We start from the raw sequence: 20,721 nt of genomic DNA on the forward strand, positions 1-20,721 counted from the left end.
TTTCTAGTTGCGGAGTTTCCAGTTGTGGAAGTTCTAGTTGATGAGTCTCTAGTTGTCGAGTTTCTAGTTGTGGAGTTTCTAGTTGTGAAGTTTCTAGTTCTGGAGTTTCTAGTTGTGGAGTCTCTAGTTGTCGAGTCTCTAATGGTGGAGTCTCTAGTTGTGGAGATTCTAGTCGGAGTTTCTAGTTGTGGAGTTTCTAGTTGCGGAGTTTCTAGTTTTGGAGTTTCTAGTTGTGAAGTCTCTAGTTGTGGAGTCTCTAGTTGTGGAGTTTCTAGTTGTTGAGTTTCAAATGCGGAGTCTCTAGTTTTGGAGTTTCTAGTGGCGGAGTATCTAGTTGTAGTGTTTCTAATTGTGGAGTTTCCAGTTGCGGAGTGTCTAGTTGTGGAGTCTCTAGTTGTCGAGTATCTAGTTGTGGAGTCTCTAGTTGTAGAGTTTCTAGTCGAAGTTTCTAGTTGTGGAGTTTCTAGTTGCGGTGTTTCTAGTTGGGGAGATTCTAGTTGTGAAGTCTCTAGTTGTGGAGTCTCTAGTTGTGGAGTTTCTAGTAGTTGAGTTTCTCGCAGTGGAGTTTCTAGTTGCGGAGTTGCTATTGCGGAGTCTCTAGTTGTGGAGTTTCTAGTTGCGGAGTATCTAGTTGTGGAGTTTCTAGTTGTGGAGTTTCTAGTTGCGGAGTTTTCAGTTGTAGAGTCTGTAGTTCTGGAGTTTCTAGTTGTTGCGTTTTTAGTTGTAGAGTATCTAGTGGTAGAGTTTATATTCGCGGAGTCTCTAGTTGCGGAGTCTCTAGTTGCGGAGTTTCTAGTTGCGGAGTCTTTAGTTACGGAGTCTGTAGTTGTGGAGACCCTATTTGCGGAGTTTACTAGTTGTGGAGCTTTAGTTGTGGAGTCTGTAGTTGTGAAGTTTCTAGCTGCGGAGTTTCTAGTTGTGGAGTTTCTAGTTGTGCAGTTTCTATAGTGCAGTTTCTAGTTGTGGAGTTTCTAGTTGCGGAGTTTCTAGTTTTGGAGGTTCTAGTTGTGGAGTTTCTAGTCGTGGAGTTTCTAGTTGTGGAGTTTCCAGTTCTGGAGTTTTCAGTTGCGGAGTGTCTAGTTGTCGAGTCTCTAGTTGTGGAGTTTCTAGTCGGAGTTTCTAGTTGCAGAGTTTCTAGTTGTGGAGTTTCTAGTTGCAGAGGTTCAATTGCAGAGTCTCTAGGTTTGGAGTTTCTAGTTGTGGAGTTTCCAGTTGTGGAGTTTCTAGTTGCGTAGTTTTTGCTTTTTGAGTCTCTAGTTGTGGAGTTTCTAGTTAGGAGTTTCTAGTTGTGGAGTGCCTATTTGTGGAGTTTCTAGTTGTGGAGTTTCCAGTTGTAGAGTCTCTAGTTGTGGAGTATCTAGTTGTGGAGTTTCTGGTTGTGGAGACTCTAGTTATGGAGGTTCTAGTTGTGGAGTTTCTAGTCGTGGAGTTTCTAGTTGCGCAGTTTCTAGTTGTGGAGTTTCTAGTTCTGGAGTTTCCAGTTGCGGAGTATCTAGTTGTCGAGTCTCTAGTTGTGGAGTCTCTAGTTGTGGAGTTTCTAGTCGGAGTTTCTTGTTGCAGAGTTTCTAGTTGTGAAATTTCTAGTTGTGGAGTTTCTAATTGTGGAGTCTCTAGTTGTGGAGTTTTTAGTTGTTGAGTTTCTAGTTGTGGAGTTTCTAGTTGTGGATGTTCAATTGCGGAGTCTCTAGTTGTGGAGTTTCTAGTTCCGGAGTTTCTAGTTATGGAGTCTCTAGTTGCGGAGTCTCTAGTTGCAGAGTCTCTAGTTGTGGAGTTTCTAGTTCAAGTATCTCTAGTTGTAGAGTTTCTATTGTGGAGTTTCTAGCTGTGGAGTTTCTAGTTGCGGAATCTCTAGGTTTGGAGTTTCCACTTGTGGAGCTTCTATTTGGAGGTCTCTAATTGCGGAGTGACTGGTTGTGGAGTTTGTAGTTGTGAACTTTCTAGTTGTGGAGTTTGTAGTTGCGAAGTTTCTAGTTTTGGAGTTTCAATTGTGGAGTTTGTAGTTGCGCTGTCTCTAGTTGTGAAGTTTGTAGTTGAGTTTCTTGTTGTTGGGTTTCTAGTGTTGGAGTTTCTAGTTGTTGAGTTTCTAGTTGTGGAGTCTCTTGTCGTGGAGTGTCTAGTTGTGGAGTCTCTAGTTGCGAAGTTTCTAGTCGTGCAGTGTCTTGTTGCGGAGTTTCTAGTTGCGGAGTTTCTAGTTGTGGAGTTTCTGGTTGTGGAGTTTCTAGTTGTGGAGTTTCTGGGTACAGTCTCTAGTTGTGGAGTTTAGAGTTGAGGAGTCTCTAGTCACGGAGTCTCTAGTTGTGGAGTTCCTATTTGTAGAGTTTCTAGTTGTGGAGTTTCTAGTGTTGGAGATTCTAGTTGTGGAGTTTATAGTTTCGGAGTTTCTACTTGTGGAGTCTCTAGTTGTGGAGTCTCTAGTTGTGGAGTTTCTAGCTGTGGAGTCTCTATTTGCAGAGTTCCTAGTTGTGGAGTCTTTAGTTGCGGAGTTTCTAGTTGCGGAGTTTCTAGATGTGGAGTTTCTATTTCCGGAGTTCCTAGTTGCCGAGTCTCTAGTGTTGGAGTTTCTAGTTGCGAGTCTCTAGTTGTGAAGGTTCTAGTTGTGGACTTTCTAGTCGTGGAGTTTCTAGCTGTAGAGTTTCTAGTTGTTGAGTTTCTAGTTGTGGAGTCTCTAGTTGTGGAGTTTGAAGTCGGTTTTCCTTCTTGTGGAGTTTCTAGTTGCGGAGTGTGTAGCTGTGGAGTTTCTGGTTGCAGAGTTTTTAGTTGTGAAATTTCTAGTTGTGAAGTCTAGTTGTGGAGTTCCTAGTTGTTGAGTTCCTAGTTGTGGAGTTTCTAGTTGCGGAGTTTCTGATTGTGGAGTTTCTAGTTGTGGAATTTCTAGTTGTGGAGTTTCTAGTTGCGGAGTTTCTAGTTGCGCAGTTCCTATTTGTGGAGTTTCTAGTTGCGGAGTTTCAAGTTCTGGAGTTTCTAGTTTTGGAGTTTCTAGTTGCGGAGTTTCCAGTTGTGGAGGTTCTAGTTGTTGAGTCTCTAGTTGTGGAGTTTCTAGTTGTGAAGTTTCTAGTTCTGGAGTTTCTAGTTGTGGAGTCTCTAGTTGTCGAGTCTCTAATGGTGGAGTCTCTAGTTGTGGAGATTCTAGCCGGAGTTTCTAGTTGTGGAGTTTCTAGTTGCGGAGTTTCTAGTTGTGGAGTTTCAAGTTGGGGAGTTTCTAGTTGTGGAGTTTCTAGTTGTGGAGTTTCTAGTTGCGGAGTTTCTAGTTTTGGAGTTTCTAGTTGTGAAGTCTCTAGTTTGGAGTCTCTAGTTGTGGAGTTCCTAGTTGTTGAGTTTCTAGTTGCGGAGTTTCTTGTGTCAGAGTTTCATTTGCATCGTCTCTAGTTGTGGAGTTTCTAGTTGTGGAGTTTCCAGTTGTGGAGTTTCTAGTTGCGGAGTTTCTGATTGCGGAGTTTCTAGTTGTGGAATTTCTAGTCGTGGAGGTTCTAGTTGTAGAGTTTCTAGTCGTGGAGTTTCTAGTTGAGCAGTTTCTAGTTGTGGAGTTTCTAGTTCTGGAGTTTCCAGTTGCGGAGTATCTAGTTGTCGAGTTTCTAGTTGTGGAGCCTCTAGTTGTGGAGTTTTCAGTCGGAGTTTCTTGTTGCAGAGTTTCTAGTTGTGGAGTTTTAAGTTGGGGAGTTTCTAGTTGTGGAGTTTCTAGTTGCGGAGTTTCTAGTTGTGGAGGTTCTAGTTGTGGAGTTTTTAGTCGTGGAGTTTCTAGTTGCGCAGTTTCTATTTGTGAAGTTTCCAGTTCTGGAGTTTCCAGTGGCGGAGTGTCTAGTTGTCGAGTCTCTAGTTGTGGAGTTTCTAGTCGGAGTTTCTAGTTGCAGAGTTTCTAGTCTTGAAATTACTAGTTGTGGAGTTTGTAGTTGTGGAGTCTCTAGTTGTGGAGTTTCTAGTTGTTGAGTTTCTAGTTGTGGAGTTTCTAGTTGCGGAGGTTCAATTGCAGAGTCTCTAGTTGTGGAGTTTCTAGTTGTGGAGTTTCCAGTTGTGGAGTTTCTAGTTGCGGAGTTTCTGGTTTTTGAGTCTCTAGTTGTGGAGTTTCTAGTTGCGGAGTTTCCAGTTGTGGAAAATCTAGTTGATGAGTCTCTAGTTGTCGAGTTTCTAGTTGTGGAGTTTCTAGTTGTGAAGTTTCTAGTTCTGGAGTTTCTAGTTGTGGAGTCTCTAGTTGTCGAGTCTCTAATGGTGGAGTCTCTAGTTGTGGAGATTCTAGTCGGAGTTTCTAGTTGTGGAGTTTCTAGTTGCGGAGTTTCTAGTTTTGGAGTTTCTAGTTGTGAAGTCTCTAGTTGTGGAGTCTCTAGTTGTGGAGTTTCTAGTTGTTGAGTTTCAAATGCGGAGTCTCTAGTTTTGGAGTTTCTAGTGGCGGAGTATCTAGTTGTAGTGTTTCTAATTGTGGAGTTTCCAGTTGCGGAGTTTCTAGTTGTGGAGTCTCTAGTTGTCGAGTCTCTAGTTGTGGAGTCTCTAGTTGTAGAGTTTCTAGTCGAAGTTTCTAGTTGTGGAGTTTCTAGTTGCGGTGTTTCTAGTTGTGGAGATTCTAGTTGTGAAGTCTCTAGTTGTGGTGTCTCTAGTTGTGGAGTTTCTAGTAGTTGAGTTTCTCGCAGTGGAGTTTCTAGTTGCGGAGTTGCTATTGCGGAGTCTCTAGTTGTGGAGTTTCTAGTTGCGGAGTATCTAGTTGTGGAGTTTCTAGTTGTGGAGTTTCTAGTTGCGGAGTTTTCAGTTGTAGAGTCTGTAGTTCTGGAGTTTCTAGTTGTTGCGTTTCTAGTTGTAGAGTATCTAGTGGTAGAGTTTATATTCGCGGAGTCTCTAGTTGCGGAGTCTCTAGTTGCGGAGTTTCTAGTTGCGGAGTCTTTAGTTACGGAGTCTGTAGTTGTGTAGACCCTATTTGCGGAGTTTACTAGTTGTGGAGCTTTAGTTGTGTAGTCTGTAGTTGTGAAGTTTCTAGCTGCGGAGTTTCTAGTTGTGGAGTTTCTAGTTGTGCAGTTTCTATAGTGCAGTTTCTAGTTGTGGAGTTTTTAGTTACGGAGTTTGTAGTTGTGGAGTTTCCAGTTGTGGAGTTTCTAGTTGCGTGGTTTCTGGTTGTGAAGTCTCTAGTTGTGGAGTCTGTAGTTGTGGAGTCTCTAGTTGTGTAGTGTGTAATCGGCGTTACTAGTCACGGAGTCTCTAGTTGTGGAGTTCCTATTTGTGGAGTTTCTAGTTGTGGAGTTTCTAGTGTTAGAGTTTCTAGTTGTGGAGTTTCTAGTTTCGGAGTTTCTAGTTGTGGAGTCTCTAGTTGTGGAGTCTCTAGCTGTGGAGTCTCTATTTGCAGAGTTCCTAGTTGTGGAGTCTTTAGTTGCGGAGTTTCTAGTTGTGGAGTTTCTAGATGTGGAGTTCCTATTTGCGGAGTTCCTAGTTGCAGGGTCTCTAGTGTTGGAGTTTCTAGTTGCGGAGTCTCTAGTTGTGGAGATTCTAGTTGTGGACTTTCTAGTCGTAGAGTTTCTAGCTGTAGAGTTTCTAGTTGTGGAGTCTCTAGTTGTGGAGTTTGAAGTCGGAGTTTCTACTTGTGGAGTTTCTGGTTACAGAGTTTCTAGTTGTGAAATTTCTAGTGGTGGAGTCTAGTTGTGGAGTTCCCAGTTGTTGAGTTCCTAGTTGTTGAGTTTCCAGTTGCGCAGTTTCTAGTTGCGGAGTTTCAATTGCGGAGTCTCTAGTTGTGGAGTTTCTAGTTGTTGAGGTTCCAGTTGTGGAATTTCTAAATGCGGAGTTTCAATTGCGGAGTCTCTAGTTGTGGAGTTTCTAGTTGTGGAGTTTCCAGTTGTGGATTTTCTAGTTGCGGAGTTTCTGGTTGTGGATGCTCTAGTTATGGAGGTTCTAGTTGTGGAGTTTCTAGTCGTGGAGTTTCTAGTTGCGCAGTTTCTAGTTGGGGAGTTTCTAGTTCTGGAGTTTCCAGTTGTGGAGTATCTAGTTGTCGAGTCTCTAGTTGTGGAGTCTCTAGTTGTGGAGTTTCTAGTCGGAGTTTCTTGTTGCAGAGTTTCTGGTTGTGAAATTTCTAGTTGTGGAGTTTCTAGTTGTGGGGTCTCTAGTTGTGGAGTTTCTAGTTGTTGAGTTTCTAGTTGTGGAGTTTCTAGTTGTGGATGTTAAATTGCGGAGTCTCTAGTTGTGGAGTTTCTAGTTGTGGAGTTTCCAGTTGTGGAGTTTCTAGTTGCGAAGTTTCTGGTTGTGGAGTCACTAGTTGAGAAGTCTCTAGTTGTGGAGTTTCTAGTTGTGCCATTTGTAATCGGAGTTTCTAGATGCGGAGTTTCTAGTTGTGAAGTTTCTAGTTGTGGAGTTTCCAGTTGTGGAGTTTCAAGTTGCGGAGTTTCTGATTGTGGAGTTTCTAGTTGTGGAATTTCTAGTTGTGGAGATTCTAGTTGTGGAGTTTCTAGTCGTGGAAATTCTAGTTGAGCAGTTTCTAGTTGTGGAGTTTCTAGTTCTGGAGTTTCCAGTTGAGGAGTATCTACTTGTCGAGTCTCTAGTTGTGGAGCCTCTAGTTGTGAAGTTTCTAGTCGGAGTTTCTTGTTGCAGAGTTTCTAGTTGGGAAATTTCTAGTTGTGGAGTTTCTAGTTGTGGAGTGTCTAGTTGTGGAGTTTCTAGTTGTTGAGTTTCTAGTTGTTGAGTTTCTAGTTGCGGAGGTTCAATTGTGGAGTCTCTAGTTGTGGAGTTTCTAGTTGTGGAGTTTCCAGTTGTGGATTTTCTGGTTGCGGAGTTTCTGGTTGTGGAGTCTCTAGTTGTGGAGTCTGTAGTTGTGGAGTCCCTGGTTGTGCAGTTTGAAATCGGAGTTTCTAGTTGCGGAGTTTCTAGTTGTGGAGTTTCTAGTTGTGGAATTTCTAGTTGTGGAGTTTCAAGTTGTGGAGTTTCTAGTTGTGGAGTTTCTAGTTACGGAGTTTCTAGTTGTGGAGGTTCTAGTTGTGGAGTTTCTAGTCGTGGAGTTTGTAGTTGCGCAGTTTCTAGTTGTGGAGTTTCTAGTTCTGGAGTTTCCAGTTGCGGAGTGTCTAGTTGTCGAGTCTCTAGTTGTGGAGTCTCTAGTTGTGGAGTTTCTAGTCGGAGTTTCTAGTTGCAGAGTTTCTAGTTGTGAAATTTCTAGTTGTGGAGTTTGTAGTTGTGGAGTCTCTAGTTGTGGAGTTTCTGGTTGTTGAGTTTCTAGTTGTGGAGTTTCTAGTTGCGGAGGTTCAATTGCGGAGTCTCTAGTTGTTGAGTTTCTAGTTGTGGAGTTTCTAGTTGCGGAGTTTCTGGTTGTGGAGTCACTAGTTGACAGGTCTCTAGTTGAGAAGTCTCTAGTTGTGGAGTTTCTAGTTGTGTTGTTTGTAATCGGAGTTTCCAGATGCGGAGTTTCTAGTTGTGAAGTTTCTAGTTGTGGAGTTTCAAGTTCTGGAGTTTCTAGTTGTGGAGTTTCTAGTTGTGGAATTTCTAGTTGTGGAGTTTCAAGTTGGGGAGTTTCTAGTTGTGGAGTTTCTAGTTGCGGAGTTTCTAGTTGTGGAGGTTCTAGTTGTGGAGTTTCTAGTCGTGGAGTTTCTAGTTGCGCAGTTTCTAGTTGTGGAGTTTCTAGTTCTGGAGTTTCCAGTTGCGGAGTGTCTAGTTGTCGAGTCTCTAGTTGTGGAGTCTCTAGTTGTGGAGTCTCTAGTTGTGGAGTTTCTAGTCGGAGTTTCTAGTTGCAGAGGTTCTAGTTGTGAAATTTCGAGTTGTGGAGTTTGTAGTTGTGGAGTCTCTAGTTGTGGAGTTTCTAGTTGTTGAGTTTCTAGTTGTGGAGTTTCTAGTTGCGGAGGTTCAGTTGCGGAGTCTCTTGTTGTGGAGTTTCTAGTTGTGGAGTTTCCAGTTGTGGAGTTTCTAGTTGCGGAGTTTCTGGTTGTGGAGTCTCTAGTTGTGGAGTTTCTAGTTGCGGAGTTTCTAGTTGTGGAGTTCCTATTTGTCGAGTTTCTAGTTGTGGAGTTTCAAGTTCTGGAGTTTCTAGTTCTGGAGTTTCCAGTTGCAGAGTATCTAGTTGTCGAGTCTCTAATTGTGGAGTCTCTAGTTGTGGAGTTTCTAGTCGGGGTTTCTTCTTGCAGAGTTTCTGGTTGTGAAATTTCTAGTTGTGGAGTTTCTAGTTGTGGGGTCTCTAGTTGTGGAGTTTCTAGTTGTTGAGTTTCTAGTTGTGGAGTTTCTAGTTGTGGATGTTAAATTGCGGAGTCTCTAGTTGTGGAGTTTCTAGTTGTGGAGTTTCCAGTTGTGGAGTTTCTAGTTGCGGAGTTTCTGGTTGTGGAGTCACTAGTTGAGAAGTCTTTAGTTGTGGAGTTTCTAGTTGTGCAGTGTGTAATCAGAGTTTCTAGATGCGGAGTTTCTAGTTGTGAAGTTTCTAGTTGTGGAGTTTCAAGTTCTGGAGTTTCTAGTTGTGGAGTTTCTAGTGGCAGAGTTTTTAGTTGTGGAGGTTCTTGTTGTGGAGTTTCTAGTTGTCAAGTTTCTAATTTCGGAGTTTCTAGTTGTGGAGTCTCTAGTAGTCGAGTCTCTAATGGTGGAGTCTCTAGTTGTGGAGTTTCTAGTCGGAGTTTCTAGTTGTGGACTTTCTAGTCGTGGAGTTTCTAGCTGTAGAGTTTCTAGTTGTTGAGTTTCTAGTTGTGGAGTCTCTAGTTGTGGAGTTTGAAGTCGGTGTTCCTACTTGTGGAGTTTCTAGTTGCGGAGTGTGTAGCTGTGGAGTTTCTGGTTGCAGAGTTTCTAGTTGTGAAGTTTCTAGTTGAGAAGTCTAGTTGTGGAGTTCCTAGTTGTTGAGTTACTAGTTGTTGAGTTTCTAGTTGCAGAGTTTCTAGTGTCGGAGTTTCATTTGCGTCGTCTCTAGTTGTGGAGTTTCTAGTTGTGGAGTTTCCAGTTGTGGAGTTTCTGATTGTGGAGTTTCTAGTTGTGGAATTTGTAGTTGTGGAGTTTCTAGTTGTGGAGTTTCCAGTTGTGGAGTTTCCAGTTGTAGAGTCTCTAGTTGTGGAGTATCTAGTTGTGGAGTTTCTGGTGGTGGAGGCTCTAGTTATGGAGGGTCTAGTTGTGGAGTTTCTAGTCGTGGAGTTTCTAGTTGCGCAGTTTCTAGTTGGGGAGTTTCTAGTTCTGGAGTTTCCAGTTGTGGAGTATCTAGTTGTCGAGTCTCTAGTTGTGGAGTCTCTAGTTGTGGAGTTTCTAGTCGGAGTTTCTTGTTGCAGAGTTTCTGGTTGTGAAATTTCTAGTTGTGGAGTTTCTAGTTGTGGGGTCTCTAGTTGTGGAGTTTCTAGTTGTTGAGTTTCTAGTTGTGGAGTTTCTAGTTGTGGATGTTAAATTGCGGAGTCTCTAGTTGTGGAGTTTCTAGTTGTGGAGTTTCCAGTTGTGGAGTTTCTAGTTGCGAAGTTTCTGGTTGTGGAGTCACTAGTTGAGAAGTCTCTAGTTGTGGAGTTTCTAGTTGTGCCATTTGTAATCGGAGTTTCTAGATGCGGAGTTTCTAGTTGTGAAGTTTCTAGTTGTGGAGTTTCCAGTTGTGGAGTTTCAAGTTGCGGAGTTTCTGATTGTGGAGTTTCTAGTTGTGGAATTTCTAGTTGTGGAGATTCTAGTTGTGGAGTTTCTAGTCGTGGAAATTCTAGTTGAGCAGTTTCTAGTTGTGGAGTTTCTAGTTCTGGAGTTTCCAGTTGAGGAGTATCTACTTGTCGAGTCTCTAGTTGTCGAGCCTCTAGTTGTGAAGTTTCTAGTCGGAGTTTCTTGTTGCAGAGTTTCTAGTTGGGAAATTTCTAGTTGTGGAGTTTCTAGTTGTGGAGTGTCTAGTTGTGGAGTTTCTAGTTGTTGAGTTTCTAGTTGTTGAGTTTCTAGTTGCGGAGGTTCAATTGTGGAGTCTCTAGATGTGGAGTTTCTAGTTGTGGAGTTTCCAGTTGTGGATTTTCTGGTTGCGGAGTTTCTGGTTGTGGAGTCTCTAGTTGTGGAGTCTGTAGTTGTGGAGTCCCTGGTTGTGCAGTTTGAAATCGGAGTTTCTAGTTGCGGAGTTTCTAGTTGTCGAGTTTCTAGTTGTGGAATTTCTAGTTGTGGAGTTTCAAGTTGTGGAGTTTCTAGTTGTGGAGTTTCTAGTTACGGAGTTTCTAGTTGTGGAGGTTCTAGTTGTGGAGTTTCTAGTCGTGGAGTTTGTAGTTGCGCAGTTTCTAGTTGTGGAGTTTCTAGTTCTGGAGTTTCCAGTTGCGGAGTGTCTAGTTGTCGAGTCTCTAGTTGTGGAGTCTCTAGTTGTGGAGTTTCTAGTCGGAGTTTCTAGTTGCAGAGTTTCTAGTTGTGAAATTTCTAGTTGTGGAGTTTGTAGTTGTGGAGTCTCTAGTTGTGGAGTTTCTGGTTGTTGAGTTTCTAGTTGTGGAGTTTCTAGTTGCGGAGGTTCAATTGCGGAGTCTCTAGTTGTGGAGTTTCTAGTTGTGGAGTTTCTAGTTGCGGAGTTTCTGGTTGTGGAGTCACTAGTTGACAGGTCTCTAGTTGAGAAGTCTCTAGTTGTGGAGTTTCTAGTTGTGTTGTTTGTAATCGGAGTTTCCAGATGCGGAGTTTCTAGTTGTGAAGTTTCTAGTTGTGGAGTTTCAAGTTCTGGAGTTTCTAGTTGTGGAGTTTCTAGTTGTGGAATTTCTAGTTGTGGAGTTTCAAGTTGGGGAGTTTCTAGTTGTGGAGTTTCTAGTTGCGGAGTTTCTAGTTGTGGAGGTTCTAGTTGTGGAGTTTCTAGTCGTGGAGTTTCTAGTTGCGCAGTTTCTAGTTGTGGAGTTTCTAGTTCTGGAGTTTCCAGTTGCGGAGTGTCTAGTTGTCGAGTCTCTAGTTGTGGAGTCTCTAGTTGTGGAGTCTCTAGTTGTGGAGTTTCTAGTCGGAGTTTCTAGTTGCAGAGGTTCTAGTTGTGAAATTTCGAGTTGTGGAGTTTGTAGTTGTGGAGTCTCTAGTTGTGGAGTTTCTAGTTGTTGAGTTTCTAGTTGTGGAGTTTCTAGTTGCGGAGGTTCAGTTGCGGAGTCTCTTGTTGTGGAGTTTCTAGTTGTGGAGTTTCCAGTTGTGGAGTTTCTAGTTGCGGAGTTTCTGGTTGTGGAGTCTCTAGTTGTGGAGTTTCTAGTTGCGGAGTTTCTAGTTGTGGAGTTCCTATTTGTCGAGTTTCTAGTTGTGGAGTTTCAAGTTCTGGAGTTTCTAGTTCTGGAGTTTCCAGTTGCAGAGTATCTAGTTGTCGAGTCTCTAATTGTGGAGTCTCTAGTTGTGGAGTTTCTAGTCGGGGTTTCTTCTTGCAGAGTTTCTAGTTGTGAAATTTCTAGTTGTGGAGTTTGTAGTTGTGGAGTCTCTAGTTGTGGAGTTTCTGGTTGTTGAGTTTCTAGTTGTGGAGTTTCTAGTTGCGGAGGTTCAATTGCGGAGTCTCTAGTTGTGGAGTTTCTAGTTGTGGAGTTTCTAGTTGCGGAGTTTCTGGTTGTGGAGTCACTAGTTGACAGGTCTCTAGTTGAGAAGTCTCTAGTTGTGGAGTTTCTAGTTGTGTTGTTTGTAATCGGAGTTTCCAGATGCGGAGTTTCTAGTTGTGAAGTTTCTAGTTGTGGAGTTTCAAGTTCTGGAGTTTCTAGTTGTGGAGTTTCTAGTTGTGGAATTTCTAGTTGTGGAGTTTCAAGTTGGGGAGTTTCTAGTTGTGGAGTTTCTAGTTGCGGAGTTTCTAGTTGTGGAGGTTCTAGTTGTGGAGTTTCTAGTCGTGGAGTTTCTAGTTGCGCAGTTTCTAGTTGTGGAGTTTCTAGTTCTGGAGTTTCCAGTTGCGGAGTGTCTAGTTGTCGAGTCTCTAGTTGTGGAGTCTCTAGTTGTGGAGTCTCTAGTTGTGGAGTTTCTAGTCGGAGTTTCTAGTTGCAGAGGTTCTAGTTGTGAAATTTCGAGTTGTGGAGTTTGTAGTTGTGGAGTCTCTAGTTGTGGAGTTTCTAGTTGTTGAGTTTCTAGTTGTGGAGTTTCTAGTTGCGGAGGTTCAGTTGCGGAGTCTCTTGTTGTGGAGTTTCTAGTTGTGGAGTTTCCAGTTGTGGATTTTCTAGTTGCGGAGTTTCTGGTTGTGGAGGCTCTAGTTATGGAGGGTCTAGTTGTGGAGTTTCTAGTCGTGGAGTTTCTAGTTGCGCAGTTTCTAGTTGGGGAGTTTCTAGTTCTGGAGTTTCCAGTTGTGGAGTATCTAGTTGTCGAGTCTCTAGTTGTGGAGTCTCTAGTTGTGGAGTTTCTAGTCGGAGTTTCTTGTTGCAGAGTTTCTGGTTGTGAAATTTCTAGTTGTGGAGTTTCTAGTTGTGGGGTCTCTAGTTGTGGAGTTTCTAGTTGTTGAGTTTCTAGTTGTGGAGTTTCTAGTTGTGGATGTTAAATTGCGGAGTCTCTAGTTGTGGAGTTTCTAGTTGTGGAGTTTCCAGTTGTGGAGTTTCTAGTTGCGAAGTTTCTGGTTGTGGAGTCACTAGTTGAGAAGTCTCTAGTTGTGGAGTTTCTAGTTGTGCCATTTGTAATCGGAGTTTCTAGATGCGGAGTTTCTAGTTGTGAAGTTTCTAGTTGTGGAGTTTCCAGTTGTGGAGTTTCAAGTTGCGGAGTTTCTGATTGTGGAGTTTCTAGTTGTGGAATTTCTAGTTGTGGAGATTCTAGTTGTGGAGTTTCTAGTCGTGGAAATTCTAGTTGAGCAGTTTCTAGTTGTGGAGTTTCTAGTTCTGGAGTTTCCAGTTGAGGAGTATCTACTTGTCGAGTCTCTAGTTGTGGAGCCTCTAGTTGTGAAGTTTCTAGTCGGAGTTTCTTGTTGCAGAGTTTCTAGTTGGGAAATTTCTAGTTGTGGAGTTTCTAGTTGTGGAGTGTCTAGTTGTGGAGTTTCTAGTTGTTGAGTTTCTAGTTGTTGAGTTTCTAGTTGCGGAGGTTCAATTGTGGAGTCTCTAGATGTGGAGTTTCTAGTTGTGGAGTTTCCAGTTGTGGATTTTCTGGTGGCGGAGTTTCTGGTTGTGGAGTCTCTAGTTGTGGAGTCTGTAGTTGTGGAGTCCCTGGTTGTGCAGTTTGAAATCGGAGTTTCTAGTTGCGGAGTTTCTAGTTGTGGAGTTTCTAGTTGTGGAATTTCTAGTTGTGGAGTTTCAAGTTGTGGAGTTTCTAGTTGTGGAGTTTCTAGTTACGGAGTTTCTAGTTGTGGAGGTTCTAGTTGTGGAGTTTCTAGTCGTGGAGTTTGTAGTTGCGCAGTTTCTAGTTGTGGAGTTTCTAGTTCTGGAGTTTCCAGTTGCGGAGTGTCTAGTTGTCGAGTCTCTAGTTGTGGAGTCTCTAGTTGTGGAGTTTCTAGTCGGAGTTTCTAGTTGCAGAGTTTCTAGTTGTGAAATTTCTAGTTGTGGAGTTTGTAGTTGTGGAGTCTCTAGTTGTGGAGTTTCTGGTTGTTGAGTTTCTAGTTGTGGAGTTTCTAGTTGCGGAGGTTCAATTGCGGAGTCTCTAGTTGTGGAGTTTCTAGTTGTGGAGTTTCTAGTTGCGGAGTTTCTGGTTGTGGAGTCACTAGTTGACAGGTCTCTAGTTGAGAAGTCTCTAGTTGTGGAGTTTCTAGTTGTGTTGTTTGTAATCGGAGTTTCCAGATGCGGAGTTTCTAGTTGTGAAGTTTCTAGTTGTGGAGTTTCAAGTTCTGGAGTTTCTAGTTGTGGAGTTTCTAGTTGTGGAATTTCTAGTTGTGGAGTTTCAAGTTGGGGAGTTTCTAGTTGTGGAGTTTCTAGTTGCGGAGTTTCTAGTTGTGGAGGTTCTAGTTGTGGAGTTTCTAGTCGTGGAGTTTCTAGTTGCGCAGTTTCTAGTTGTGGAGTTTCTAGTTCTGGAGTTTCCAGTTGCGGAGTGTCTAGTTGTCGAGTCTCTAGTTGTGGAGTCTCTAGTTGTGGAGTCTCTAGTTGTGGAGTTTCTAGTCGGAGTTTCTAGTTGCAGAGGTTCTAGTTGTGAAATTTCGAGTTGTGGAGTTTGTAGTTGTGGAGTCTCTAGTTGTGGAGTTTCTAGTTGTTGAGTTTCTAGTTGTGGAGTTTCTAGTTGCGGAGGTTCAGTTGCGGAGTCTCTTGTTGTGGAGTTTCTAGTTGTGGAGTTTCCAGTTGTGGAGTTTCTAGTTGCGGAGTTTCTGGTTGTGGAGTCTCTAGTTGTGGAGTTTCTAGTTGCGGAGTTTCTAGTTGTGGAGTTCCTATTTGTCGAGTTTCTAGTTGTGGAGTTTCAAGTTCTGGAGTTTCTAGTTCTGGAGTTTCCAGTTGCAGAGTATCTAGTTGTCGAGTCTCTAATTGTGGAGTCTCTAGTTGTGGAGTTTCTAGTCGGGGTTTCTTCTTGCAGAGTTTCTAGTTGTGAAATTTCTAGTTGTGGAGTTTGTAGTTGTGGAGTCTCTAGTTGTGGAGTTTCTGGTTGTTGAGTTTCTAGTTGTGGAGTTTCTACTTGTGGATGTTCAATTGCGGAGTCTCTAGTTGTGGAGTTTCTAGTTGTGGAGTTTCTAGTTGCGGAGTTTCTGGTTGTGGAGTCACTAGTTGACAGGTCTCTAGTTGAGAAGTCTCTAGTTGTGGAGTTTCTAGTTGTGTTGTTTGTAATCGGAGTTTCCAGATGCGGAGTTTCTAGTTGTGAAGTTTCTAGTTGTGGAGTTTCAAGTTCTGGAGTTTCTAGTTGTGGAGTTTCTAGTTGTGGAATTTCTAGTTGTGGAGTTTCAAGTTGGGGAGTTTCTAGTTGTGGAGTTTCTAGTTGCGGAGTTTCTAGTTGTGGAGGTTCTAGTTGTGGAGTTTCTAGTCGTGGAGTTTCTAGTTGCGCAGTTTCTAGTTGTGGAGTTTCTAGTTCTGGAGTTTCCAGTTGCGGAGTGTCTAGTTGTCGAGTCTCTAGTTGTGGAGTCTCTAGTTGTGGAGTCTCTAGTTGTGGAGTTTCTAGTCGGAGTTTCTAGTTGCAGAGGTTCTAGTTGTGAAATTTCGAGTTGTGGAGTTTGTAGTTGTGGAGTCTCTAGTTGTGGAGTTTCTAGTTGTTGAGTTTCTAGTTGTGGAGTTTCTAGTTGCGGAGGTTCAGTTGCGGAGTCTCTTGTTGTGGAGTTTCTAGTTGTGGAGTTTCCAGTTGTGGATTTTCTAGTTGCGGAGTTTCTGGTTGTGGAGGCTCTAGTTATGGAGGGTCTAGTTGTGGAGTTTCTAGTCGTGGAGTTTCTAGTTGCGCAGTTTCTAGTTGGGGAGTTTCTAGTTCTGGAGTTTCCAGTTGTGGAGTATCTAGTTGTCGAGTCTCTAGTTGTGGAGTCTCTAGTTGTGGAGTTTCTAGTCGGAGTTTCTTGTTGCAGAGTTTCTGGTTGTGAAATTTCTAGTTGTGGAGTTTCTAGTTGTGGGGTCTCTAGTTGTGGAGTTTCTAGTTGTTGAGTTTCTAGTTGTGGAGTTTCTAGTTGTGGATGTTAAATTGCGGAGTCTCTAGTTGTGGAGTTTCTAGTTGTGGAGTTTCCAGTTTTGGAGTTTCTAGTTGCGAAGTTTCTGGTTGTGGAGTCACTAGTTGAGAAGTCTCTAGTTGTGGAGTTTCTAGTTGTGCCATTTGTAATCGGAGTTTCTAGATGCGGAGTTTCTAGTTGTGAAGTTTCTAGTTGTGGAGTTTCCAGTTGTGGAGTTTCAAGTTGCGGAGTTTCTGATTGTGGAGTTTCTAGTTGTGGAATTTCTAGTTGTGGAGATTCTAGTTGTGGAGTTTCTAGTCGTGGAAATTCTAGTTGAGCAGTTTCTAGTTGTGGAGTTTCTAGTTCTGGAGTTTCCAGTTGAGGAGTATCTACTTGTCGAGTCTCTAGTTGTGGAGCCTCTAGTTGTGAAGTTTCTAGTCGGAGTTTCTTGTTGCAGAGTTTCTAGTTGGGAAATTTCTAGTTGTGGAGTTTCTAGTTGTGGAGTGTCTAGTTGTGGAGTTTCTAGTTGTTGAGTTTCTAGTTGTTGAGTTTCTAGTTGCGGAGGTTCAATTGTGGAGTCTCTAGTTGTGGAGTTTCTAGTTGTGGAGTTTCCAGTTGTGGATTTTCTGGTTGCGGAGTTTCTGGTTGTGGAGTCTCTAGTTGTGGAGTCTGTAGTTGTGGAGTCCCTGGTTGTGCAGTTTGAAATCGGAGTTTCTAGTTGCGGAGTTTCTAGTTGTGGAGTTTCTAGTTGTGGAATTTCTAGTTGTGGAGTTTCAAGTTGTGGAGTTTCTAGTTGTGGAGTTTCTAGTTACGGAGTTTCTAGTTGTGGAGGTTCTAGTTGTGGAGTTTCTAGTCGTGGAGTTTGTAGTTGCGCAGTTTCTAGTTGTGGAGTTTCTAGTTCTGGAGTTTCCAGTTGCGGAGTGTCTAGTTGTCGAGTCTCTAGTTGTGGAGTCTCTAGTTGTGGAGTTTCTAGTCGGAGTTTCTAGTTGCAGAGTTTCTAGTTGTGAAATTTCTAGTTGTGGAGTTTGTAGTTGTGGAGTCTCTAGTTGTGGAGTTTCTGGTTGTTGAGTTTCTAGTTGTGGAGTTTCTAGTTGCGGAGGTTCAATTGCGGAGTCTCTAGTTGTGGAGTTTCTAGTTGTGGAGTTTCTAGTTGCGGAGTTTCTGGTTGTGGAGTCACTAGTTGACAGGTCTCTAGTTGAGAAGTCTCTAGTTGTGGAGTTTCTAGTTGTGTTGTTTGTAATCGGAGTTTCCAGATGCGGAGTTTCTAGTTGTGAAGTTTCTAGTTGTGGAGTTTCAAGTTCTGGAGTTTCTAGTTGTGGAGTTTCTAGTTGTGGAATTTCTAGTTGTGGAGTTTCAAGTTGGGAAGTTTCTAGTTGTGGAGTTTCTAGTTGCGGAGTTTCTAGTTGTGGAGGTTCTAGTTGTGGAGTTTCTAGTCGTGGAGTTTCTAGTTGCGCAGTTTCTAGTTGTGGAGTTTCTAGTTCTGGAGTTTCCAGTTGCGGAGTGTCTAGTTGTCGAGTCTCTAGTTGTGGAGTCTCTAGTTGTGGAGTCTCTAGTTGTGGAGTTTCTAGTCGGAGTTTCTAGTTGCAGAGGTTCTAGTTGTGAAATTTCGAGTTGTGGAGTTTGTAGTTGTGGAGTCTCTAGTTGTGGAGTTTCTAGTTGTTGAGTTTCTAGTTGTGGAGTTTCTAGTTGCGGAGGTTCAGTTGCGGAGTCTCTTGTTGTGGAGTTTCTAGTTGTGGAGTTTCCAGTTGTGGAGTTTCTAGTTGCGGAGTTTCTGGTTGTGGAGTCTCTAGTTGTGGAGTTTCTAGTTGCGGAGTTTCTAGTTGTGGAGTTCCTATTTGTCGAGTTTCTAGTTGTGGAGTTTCAAGTTCTGGAGTTTCTAGTTCTGGAGTTTCCAGTTGCAGAGTATCTAGTTGTCGAGTCTCTAATTGTGGAGTCTCTAGTTGTGGAGTTTCTAGTCGGGGTTTCTTCTTGCAGAGTTTCTGGTTGTGAAATTTCTAGTTGTGGAGTTTCTAGTTGTGGGGTCTCTAGTTGTGGAGTTTCTAGTTGTTGAGTTTCTAGTTGTGGAGTTTCTACTTGTGGATGTTAAATTGCGGAGTCTCTAGTTGTGGAGTTTCTAGTTGTGGAGTTTCCAGTTGTGGAGTTTCTAGTTGCGGAGTTTCTGGTTGTGGAGTCACTAGTTGAGAAGTCTTTAGTTGTGGAGTTTCTAGTTGTGCAGTGTGTAATCGGAGTTTCTAGATGCGGAGTTTCTAGTTGTGAAGTTTCTAGTTGTGGAGTTTCAAGTTCTGGAGTTTCTAGTTGTGGAGTTTCTAGTGGCAGAGTTTTTAGTTGTGGAGGTTCTTGTTGTGGAGTTTCTAGTTGTCAAGTTTCTAATTTCGGAGTTTCTAGTTGTGGAGTCTCTAGTAGTCGAGTCTCTAATGGTGGAGTCTCTAGTTGTGGAGTTTCTAGTCGGAGTTTCTAGTTGTGGACTTTCTAGTCGTGGAGTTTCTAGCTGTAGAGTTTCTAGTTGTTGAGTTTCTAGTTGTGGAGTCTCTAGTTGTGGAGTTTGAAGTCGGTGTTCCTACTTGTGGAGTTTCTAGTTGCGGAGTGTGTAGCTGTGGAGTTTCTGGTTGCAGAGTTTCTAGTTGTGAAGTTTCTAGTTGAGAAGTCTAGTTGTGGAGTTCCTAGTTGTTGAGTTACTAGTTGTTGAGTTTCTAGTTGCAGAGTTTCTAGTGTCGGAGTTTCATTTGCGTCGTCTCTAGTTGTGGAGTTTCTAGTTGTGGAGTTTCCAGTTGTGGAGTTTCTGATTGTGGAGTTTCTAGTTGTGGAATTTGTAGTTGTGGAGTTTCTAGTTGTGGAGTTTCCAGTTGTGGAGTTTCCAGTTGTAGAGTCTCTAGTTGTGGAGTATCTAGTTGTGGAGTTTCTGGTGGTGGAGGCTCTAGTTATGGAGGTTCTAGTTGTGGAGTTTCTAGTCGTGGAGTTTCTAGTTGCGCAGTTTCTAGTTGTGGAGTTTCCAGTTGCGGAGTATCTAGTTGTCGAGTATCTAGTTGTGGAGTCTCTAGTTGTGGAGTTTCTAGTCGGAGTTTCTTGTTGCAGAGTTTCTAGTTGTGAAATTTCTAGTTGTGGAGTTTCTAGTCGTGGAGTCTCTAGTTGTGGAGTTTCTAGTTGTTGAGTTTCTAGTTGTGGAGTTTCTAGTTGTGGATGTTCAATTGCGGAGTCTCTAGTTGTGGAGTTTCTAGTTGTGGAGTTTCCAGTTGTGGAGTTTCTAGTTGCGGAGTTTCTGGTTGTGGAGTCACTAGTTGAGAAGTCTCTAGTTGTGGAGTTTCTAGTTGTGCAGTGTGTAATCGGAGTTTCTAGATGCGGAGTTTCTAGTTGTGAAGTTTCTAGTTGTGGAGTTTCAAGTTCTGGAGTTTCTAGTTGTGGAGTTTCTAGTTGTGGAATTTCTAGTTGTGGAGTTTCAAGTTGGGGAGTTTCTAGTTGTGGAGTTTCTAGTTGCGGAGTTTATAGTTGTGGAGGTTCTAGTTGTGGAGTTTCTAGTCGTGGAGTTTCTAGTTGCGCAGTTTCTAGTTGTGGAGTTTCTAGTTCTGGAGTTTCCAGTTGCGGAGTGTCTAGTTGTCGAGTCTCTAGTTGTGGAGTCTCTAGTTGTGGAGTTTCTTGTCGGAGTTTCTAGTTGCAGAGGTTCTAGTTGTGAAATTTCGAGTTGTGGAGTCTCTAGTTGTCGAGTCTCTAATGGTGGAGTCTCTAGTTGTGGAGTTTCTAGTCGGAGTTTCTAGTTGTGGACTTTCTAGTCGTGGAGTTTCTAGCTGTAGAGTTTCTAGTTGTTGAGTTTCTAGTTGTGGAGTTTCTAGTTGTGGAGTCACTATTTGACAGGTCTCTAGTTGAGAAGTCTCTAGTTGTGGAGTTTCTAGTTGTGTTGTTTGTAATCGGAGTTTCCAGATGCGGAGTTTCTAGTTGTGAAGTTTCTAGTTGTGGAGTTTCAAGTTCTGGAGTTTCTAGTTGTGGAGTTTCTAGTTGTGGAATTTCTAGTTGTGGAGTTTCAAGTTGGGGAGTTTCTAGTTGTGGAGTTTCTAGTTGCGGAGTTTCTAGTTGTGGAGGTTCTAGTTGTGGAGTTTCTAGTCGTGGAGTTTCTAGTTGCGCAGTTTCTAGTTGTGGAGTTTCTAGTTCTGGAGTTTCCAGTTGCGGAGTGTCTAGTTGTCGAGTCTCTAGTTGTGGAGTCTCTAGTTGTGGAGTCTCTAGTTGTGGAGTTTCTAGTCGGAGTTTCTAGTTGCAGAGGTTCTAGTTGTGAAATTTCGAGTTGTGGAGTTTGTAGTTGTGGAGTCTCTAGTTGTGGAGTTTCTAGTTGTTGAGTTTCTAGTTGTGGAGTTTCTAGTTGCGGAGGTTCAGTTGCGGAGTCTCTTGTTGTGGAGTTTCTAGTTGTGGAGTTTCCAGTTGTGGAGTTTCTAGTTGCGGAGTTTCTGGTTGTGGAGTCTCTAGTTGTGGAGTTTCTAGTTGCGGAGTTTCTAGTTGTGGAGTTCCTATTTGTCGAGTTTCTAGTTGTGGAGTTTCAAGTTCTGGAGTTTCTAGTTCTGGAGTTTCCAGTTGCAGAGTATCTAGTTGTCGAGTCTCTAATTGTGGAGTCTCTAGTTGTGGAGTTTCTAGTCGGGGTTTCTTCTTGCAGAGTTTCTAGTTGTGAAATTTCTAGTTGTGGAGTTTGTAGTTGTGGAGTCTCTAGTTGTGGAGTTTCTGGTTGTTGAGTTTCTAGTTGTGGAGTTTCTAGTTGCGGAGGTTCAATTGCGGAGTCTCTAGTTGTGGAGTTTCTAGTTGTGGAGTTTCTAGTTGCGGAGTTTCTGGTTGTGGAGTCACTAGTTGACAGGTCTCTAGTTGAGAAGTCTCTAGTTGTGGAGTTTCTAGTTGTGTTGTTTGTAATCGGAGTTTCCAGATGCGGAGTTTCTAGTTGTGAAGTTTCTAGTTGTGGAGTTTCAAGTTCTGGAGTTTCTAGTTGTAGAGTTTCTAGTTGTGGAATTTCTAGTTGTGGAGTTTCAAGTTGGGGAGTTTCTAGTTGTGGAGTTTCTAGTTGCGGAGTTTCTAGTTGTGGAGGTTCTAGTTGTGGAGTTTCTAGTCGTGGAGTTTCTAGTTGCGCAGTTTCTAGTTGTGGAGTTTCTAGTTCTGGAGTTTCCAGTTGCGGAGTGTCTAGTTGTCGAGTCTCTAGTTGTGGAGTCTCTAGTTGTGGAGTCTCTAGTTGTGGAGTTTCTAGTCGGAGTTTCTAGTTGCAGAGGTTCTAGTTGTGAAATTTCGAGTTGTGGAGTTTGTAGTTGTGGAGTCTCTAGTTGTGGAGTTTCTAGTTGTTGAGTTTCTAGTTGTGGAGTTTCTAGTTGCGGAGGTTCAGTTGCGGAGTCTCTTGTTGTGGAGTTTCTAGTTGTGGAGTTTCCAGTTGTGGATTTTCTAGTTGCGGAGTTTCTGGTTGT

At 42.7% G+C, this 20,721-nt stretch overlaps 1 protein-coding gene across 1 annotated transcript in view; it reads left to right on the forward strand.

Annotated features, from left to right (window-relative positions):
* The window catches only part of LOC142786874 (uncharacterized), a 123,577-nt gene extending 104,418 nt beyond the window's left edge, over nucleotides 1-19,159 (forward strand). Inside the window, exon 6 of the mRNA XM_075884573.1 lies at nucleotides 19,148-19,159. Coding sequence (XP_075740688.1) covers nucleotides 19,148-19,159 — 12 coding nt within the window. The remainder of the gene's footprint in view (nucleotides 1-19,147) is intronic.
* Nucleotides 19,160-20,721: the final 1,562 nt, after the last annotated feature.

The sequence above is a fragment of the Rhipicephalus microplus genome, unplaced genomic scaffold (genome assembly GCF_043290135.1).
Source record: "Rhipicephalus microplus isolate Deutch F79 unplaced genomic scaffold, USDA_Rmic scaffold_35, whole genome shotgun sequence".
Classification (NCBI taxonomy): domain Eukaryota; kingdom Metazoa; phylum Arthropoda; class Arachnida; order Ixodida; family Ixodidae; genus Rhipicephalus; species Rhipicephalus microplus.